General features: G+C 55.4%; 2 protein-coding genes across 2 annotated transcripts in view; one reads left to right on the forward strand and one right to left on the reverse strand.

The window, feature by feature from the left end:
• The window catches only part of LOC122169431 (39S ribosomal protein L45, mitochondrial-like), a 3,206-nt gene extending 196 nt beyond the window's left edge, over positions 1–3,010 (forward strand). The window contains exons 2-8 of the mRNA XM_042835581.1: positions 202–397; positions 825–942; positions 1,088–1,186; positions 1,782–1,830; positions 2,066–2,215; positions 2,289–2,462; positions 2,616–3,010. Coding sequence (XP_042691515.1) covers positions 202–397; positions 825–942; positions 1,088–1,186; positions 1,782–1,830; positions 2,066–2,215; positions 2,289–2,462; positions 2,616–2,675 — 846 coding nt within the window. The 3' untranslated portion in view covers positions 2,676–3,010. The remainder of the gene's footprint in view (positions 1–201; positions 398–824; positions 943–1,087; positions 1,187–1,781; positions 1,831–2,065; positions 2,216–2,288; positions 2,463–2,615) is intronic.
• Positions 3,011–3,889: 879 nt separating this feature from the next.
• Positions 3,890–5,560, reverse strand: part of LOC122169432 (probable G-protein coupled receptor 179) — a 7,955-nt gene continuing 6,284 nt past the window's right edge. Inside the window, 1 exon segment of the mRNA XM_042835582.1 lies at positions 3,890–5,549. Coding sequence (XP_042691516.1) covers positions 4,258–5,549 — 1,292 coding nt within the window. The 3' untranslated portion in view covers positions 3,890–4,257.

The following is a 5,560-nucleotide window of genomic DNA, read 5'->3' on the forward strand; positions in this document are numbered from 1 at the left end:
TTCCCTTTCTCCTTGCTCCCCTTTTCCCCCCTCCCCTATTCCCCCTGTTCCCTTGGCTGTGGTTTCTCTCTCCCAGCCCAGTTCTGTGTGAGGTGATGATGACATTTCTGTGCTCTGGAGGCAAGAGGTGAAATCTCTCACTGTGTTGGTGTTGTTTCTTGACCTTTGGGCTCAGCCCGTGCTCTGTTGTTTCTCCCTTAGGCCATGGAATCACTGCTCCATCCCCCCAGAGCCATTCCAGCCTGCCTCGTTGTCCCTGTGAGGACGAAGCGGAGACTTTTTGTCCCTGAATGGGCCCGGGAGCTGCCCCCTGAAGAGAAGGAGAAGAGGCTGCAGTCCTTGGGCAGAACCTTTCCTGAGGATCGCATGGAACGGGCCTTCTACTTGGCCTGCACAGGTGGCACTTTGCTTTGGTCTCTTCTAACGGGCACAACTAAGGCAGACTAGAACTACTGTGACTGCATTGACAGTTATCTGCATGCAGCAAACTGAATGACTTGCTGTGCCCCGGGGGAGTGATAGCAGCTGCCCTGGTGCTGTCAGCCCTGTGTCTCGTGTTGGCCCCTTTGTACTCAGGGACCAGGAATAGCATGGGAGGCCGTGCTCCCTGCTGCTGATTGCCTTATCCTCGTACCTCAGGGCTGCAGGCAGTGAGAGCAGGCAGTAGCACAGCTTGTCAGCAGTGAGAGGTGCCCCCATTATTTATCCCAGTGCTCCTATTTCATCCTACAAATGTTTTCAATCCTGTTTCTCCACCCCCAGCAACCAAGGCGCTGCCTCTTTGTCTCCTTGATTCCCCTCCTGACCTCCCTTCTCTCACACAGCCAGTATCATAGACCCTTACGTCCCTCCTGAGGGCGATGCCCGCATGACTTCCCTGTCCAAAGATGGGCTGAAGCAAAGAATGGAGAAGCTGAAGCAGTCTGCTGCCTCTCAGTTAGCGTATGTACCTCCTTTTCAATTAGTCTCTAGTGCTGAAGTTTTGCTCAATGTTGTCTTGCACCACAGCTGGGTAATGCAGTCGTCATCGTCCGAAACGCACAGAAGACATTTTTCATTTGCTCAGAGCTTTTTCTTGTCTTTTCAGCCTGCGGAAGGTAAAGGATCACGATCCAAATTTCAGCACTAAAACTTTCCCAGAGATGGCACAGGAGATCTATGTTGAAGCTCACAACAGTCTGGCAAAGTAAGACCCGTTCTGACCAGTGGGGTTACGTAGGACTTGCTTCTCTTTGCTTACCTGCTCTGGTTTTCTTGTCTTTGTATCCTTGTGTTTCATTGGCAACAAGTGCTTTATCTTTTGCTGCCCTCATCTGTTTGAACAGGAGGTGGCATTGGTGGTTTGGGAGACACTTTTGCTTTTCCTAAGGAGGTTCAAGTTGCAGAAAATTCATCTTGACCTGACTTGAAAAGGAGATAAGCTGTTGTACTGTTGGTGTTGTCAGCAGATGAGTGTGTGCTCAGGGCTGCTCAGCACCGTGCCACAGGGGTTCCACTGATTCTCTCCACTTTGTAGTAATAGAACACCTTTTAAAACTGCATCATCCTCGCTTACAATTCCAAACATCAGCAGAGGATTTAGGCCACGGCTGGCCTCCAAAGGATGTCATCGTGTCTCCCCTGCAGTCTTGTGCTCTGATTTCGTGCTGAGGTCGTAGCTGAGAGTCTTCCTTCTTCTGCTTTGCCAGAGGGTTGCAAATTGCCTGGAGAAGCAGGAATTTGGGAGTAAGCCTCTTCACAGTGCTTGTATCTGAGTAACTGGGTGTTTGTTTCACTTGCAGTTTCAACAAGCAGAAACTTCACTCCCTGGTCACAGAGCGCTGCTACCCGGTAGGTGTTTATCTGGGTGTTCCTTGATTGGGTTTAGAGAAAAGGCTGTGGAAGAGATGAGAAATTATCCCTTTTTTTTTCCTCTCACACAAATACATTACAGACAAAACAGGAAGGCAAAGCACAGGCCTGAGCAGTAATGCAGCATTCATTCCCAACCCGCCTGTAGCAGTTTGCTTCTTCGATTCGCACCACGATGCATTTGGTGCTGACTTCTTTTTTTGTTGCTTTCCAGGACATGGTGCGTGGCAACAGGTACAAAACCATCCGGTGGAGCTTCGTGGAGTCACTGCAGCCTCCACGTGTGGTTCACATCCGATGCACCAGCATTGTGAACCAGGGCAACCTGTATGGGCAGGTGACGGTGCGGATGCACAGCAGGCAGGTGTGTGTCCCCCCCATCCCTCCCTCCTGCCTTTCCCAGCTGATTCCAGCTCAATTCATCTTCCTGTTTGCAGACTTTGGCCATCTACGACCGCTTTGGGAGGCTGATGTACGGCGGGGAGCAGCTGCCCAAGGATGTTCTGGAATATGTTGTGTTTGAGAGGTACTTGGTCAACCCGTACGGCACGTGGAGGATGCACGGCAAGATCGTCCCAGCGTGGGCTCCACCAAAGGACCCCATTGTGAAGGTAAAGCTGTGGCCCCTGTCTGCAAAGTGCAGCTGCTCTGTGTTCCTTTGTTCCTCACATCAGGCAGTGCCACTGCCACAACCCTCTGCTCACCCTCCCTCGTGCTCTTACTACAGCTGCAGGCCATGCTGAGTTTTGTCCTTGCTGTTTCAGACGGTGATGATTCCTGGCCCAGCCTTGGATCCCTCACAAGAGTATGAGGAAATGAAGTAGGGAATTTCAGAGCCTGAACTCGGAGAGAAGTGCAAACAACCCTGAGGGACAAAGCAGGGAATGTCTGTGGAGGCAGCAGGATGGACATCGCTGTGCCTTTGGTGCGCAGTCAGCAAACAAAGCAGCTTCAGAAATGGACTCCAGGCACTGAGAGACTGCCTGAAAAAAGGAGCAAGAGGGGCCTGGGAGGTGGCTCATGTGAGCTCTGAGGGCTGTGGGGCTGCTCTCCTGCCTGACTTCTGTGCTTGCACGGCTAGAGCTGCTGTCAGCACACATCTGGGCAGACGTGGGGCATAGGATAAACCTGGGGGCTCTCATTAAAGTCTGCAGCAGAAGCTGTTGGTGATTCCTTTTCCCATTCTTTCCCCCATCTGCACAAATTTCGAGTTGTTTTATTTTACCAGAAGGGCAACAAGCAGGCTTTAAATTGGTTTCTCCTGGGTGGATGCTGCAGTTGGAGTCCTGCTGAATGCGTGCTTGTTGCTGGCCATAAAACTTGTGATTCATAAGCTCAGTGTTTGTGTCAGCTAACATCAGAAGGCAGCACTTCTCACAGCTGCTGTGTTTCAAAGCATTGGCTGCAGGCACTCAGGAGCCTCGCAGCAGATGTCCTTAGTGGGTAGCTGGCACCATCCTGTGCACGTGGTGACGTTGACAGCAGGCCCTGTGCTTCTGCAGGCTGTGTGTCTGAAAGCCTCACGCCTGAGCACTCAGCCCTTTTGTGGATGCTGTTCTGTGTTACTGTCACGCTCTGCTAGGAGAGCAGCCAGAGTTGGAATCCCCATCATCTCTTGGTAATTGGGGGTGTCACAATCTGTCTGCCTCTCCTGGAGGATCCCACTGCATGCAGCCCTCTGCTGTGAGGCAGTGCTGCAGCACACGGCAGGGGGGCTGGGAGCAGAATAGTTTGAGCTGCCTGCTTGGTGGACGTGGCTCAGGCCTGACCGTGGGCACAGCTCTGCTCAGGTTTTGAACTAAAGGAGTGCATTTTCCAGGAGGGCAGCATTTCTTTCCAGTCTCCTCGTCACCTTTGCTGATATTTGGGCTGTGATATTTGCTGTGATTAAAGCACTGCTGTTCCTGGGCTTTCTTTACAGCCTCTCTGCTGCAGCTCATCCCTGAGCATCCCCCCCTTAATCAGCCACTGCGAGCACTCAGGATAAACATTTATTTCCTATCTGTACTCTTCCTTACACGAGTGGGTGATGGATATTTGGTGCTGGAGATCCCAATGCTCCTCCCAAGGAGAGAGGAAGCAAATGGAGAAGGGATGGTGGGATGAGCCCCGCATCCAGCAGCGCTGGGCTCTGGGCAGTTGCTCTCCTGTATGCTGCACTGCAGCTGCCCCTGCTTTGCCTCCCCTTGAGCTCATGACAGAGCATGAACCGCAGCCCCGTGGCGCTCGGGGCCCTGATGCCATTCAGCTCCAAACCTCTGTGATGCCCAAACAGTTCAGAGCCTGGATCTCTGACACAGGCAGCGTCGTTGCTGCGGTTGCTGCAGCACCGTGGCTTTGTTGGACGCTTCCACCCCCATCCACGCAGTGTGGGCAGCTCCCTGCACCCCAGGGCTGAGCTGAGTTCTACTCACAGTCCCACGGGCAGACCTCAGCTCTGGACGCTCCTGCATCCCTCTCACTCTCCCCAGGGCTTTTCTCCCCATGGCACACAGCGACCGCTCCCAGGGTTGGGCTGCTGGGGGCTTCCGGACCCTCCTCGGCTTCCCAGGGACAGACCTCAGCTGCGCTGGGCCCCCTGTGCTGCTGTGCTGCGTGAGCTCGCCCCGGTGCCGCAGGCAGGATGCGGCGCAGCGCCCGGTGCTCCCTGACCCCAACAGGGGCCGCTCTCCTGCGCTGTTCTCCGGGGCTGCAGCTCTCCTGCCCAGCACCGGGCTCTGCTGCTTCCCAGGGGCAGACGGCAGCTCTGCTCTCTGCGCTCTCACGCTTTCTGGATCCTTCCTTCCCCGTCGCCGTGCTCAGGGCTGGCTCCTCTGCCCCCACGCTCTCCCAGGGGCACACAGCCTCACGTTGGCTGCTCCCCATCCCTGCAGCTCTGGAATCACCCAGGCTCTTTGCCTTCCTCGGAGCTCCTTCCTCCAAATCTTCCTCCCAGGGGCAGATCTCAGCTTTATCCCTGGCTCTGGGCTCCTGACCCCTCGATGTGCAGAGCTCTGCGCTCTCCCAGGGGCACACGGCCTCACGTTCCCCACTGCCCCTCTGCTTTGCAGACGCGTTTCCTCCCCTCTCTTTCTGCAGACCCCGACGTGCAGCAGCGCCTTTGCCCCCTCCCGATGCGCCTTCCTGGGCTTCTCTCAGTTCCCCTTTATCAGATGGGAGAGCAGCCCCCTCCCAGGGGCAGATTTCCTCTCTGCCCCCGGAGCTCCCCAGGGTCTCCCAAGGGCAGATCTCTGCCTTTGGGCTCTCAGCACTGCGGGACACCCCCAGGCTCTCCACGGACCTTGCAGGGCTGACGAGAGCTGCCTGACGTGTGATGCGCTTCGCAGCCCCCCCAGAGCTCAGCTTCATCCTCGGCTGCTCCACAGGGGGGGTGGCCGTTTCCCAGGGGCAGATCTCCTCTTTGCTCCCCCCTGCTCCCCCCTGACTCTCCCAGGGGCAGATTTCTGCTTTGTTGACCCCTGGCCCCTCCTGTTCCTCCCAAGGGCAGATCTCCGCTTTGCTCCCACCTGATCCACTCTGTCCTTCCCAAGGGCAGATTTCAGCTTTGCTCCCCCCTGACCCCCTCTGTCCTTCTTGAGGGCAGATTTCTGCCTTGCTCCACGCTGACCCACCTTGACTCTCCCAGGGGCAGATTTCTGCTTTGCTGACTCCTGATCCCCCCTGTTCCTCCCAAGGGCAGATTTCTGCTTTATTCCCTCCTAACCCCCCC

The sequence above is a fragment of the Centrocercus urophasianus genome, unplaced genomic scaffold (assembly GCF_019232065.1).
Source record: "Centrocercus urophasianus isolate 14NV4802_14NV808 unplaced genomic scaffold, USGS_Curo_1.0 seq_538, whole genome shotgun sequence".
Taxonomy (NCBI): domain Eukaryota; kingdom Metazoa; phylum Chordata; class Aves; order Galliformes; family Phasianidae; genus Centrocercus; species Centrocercus urophasianus.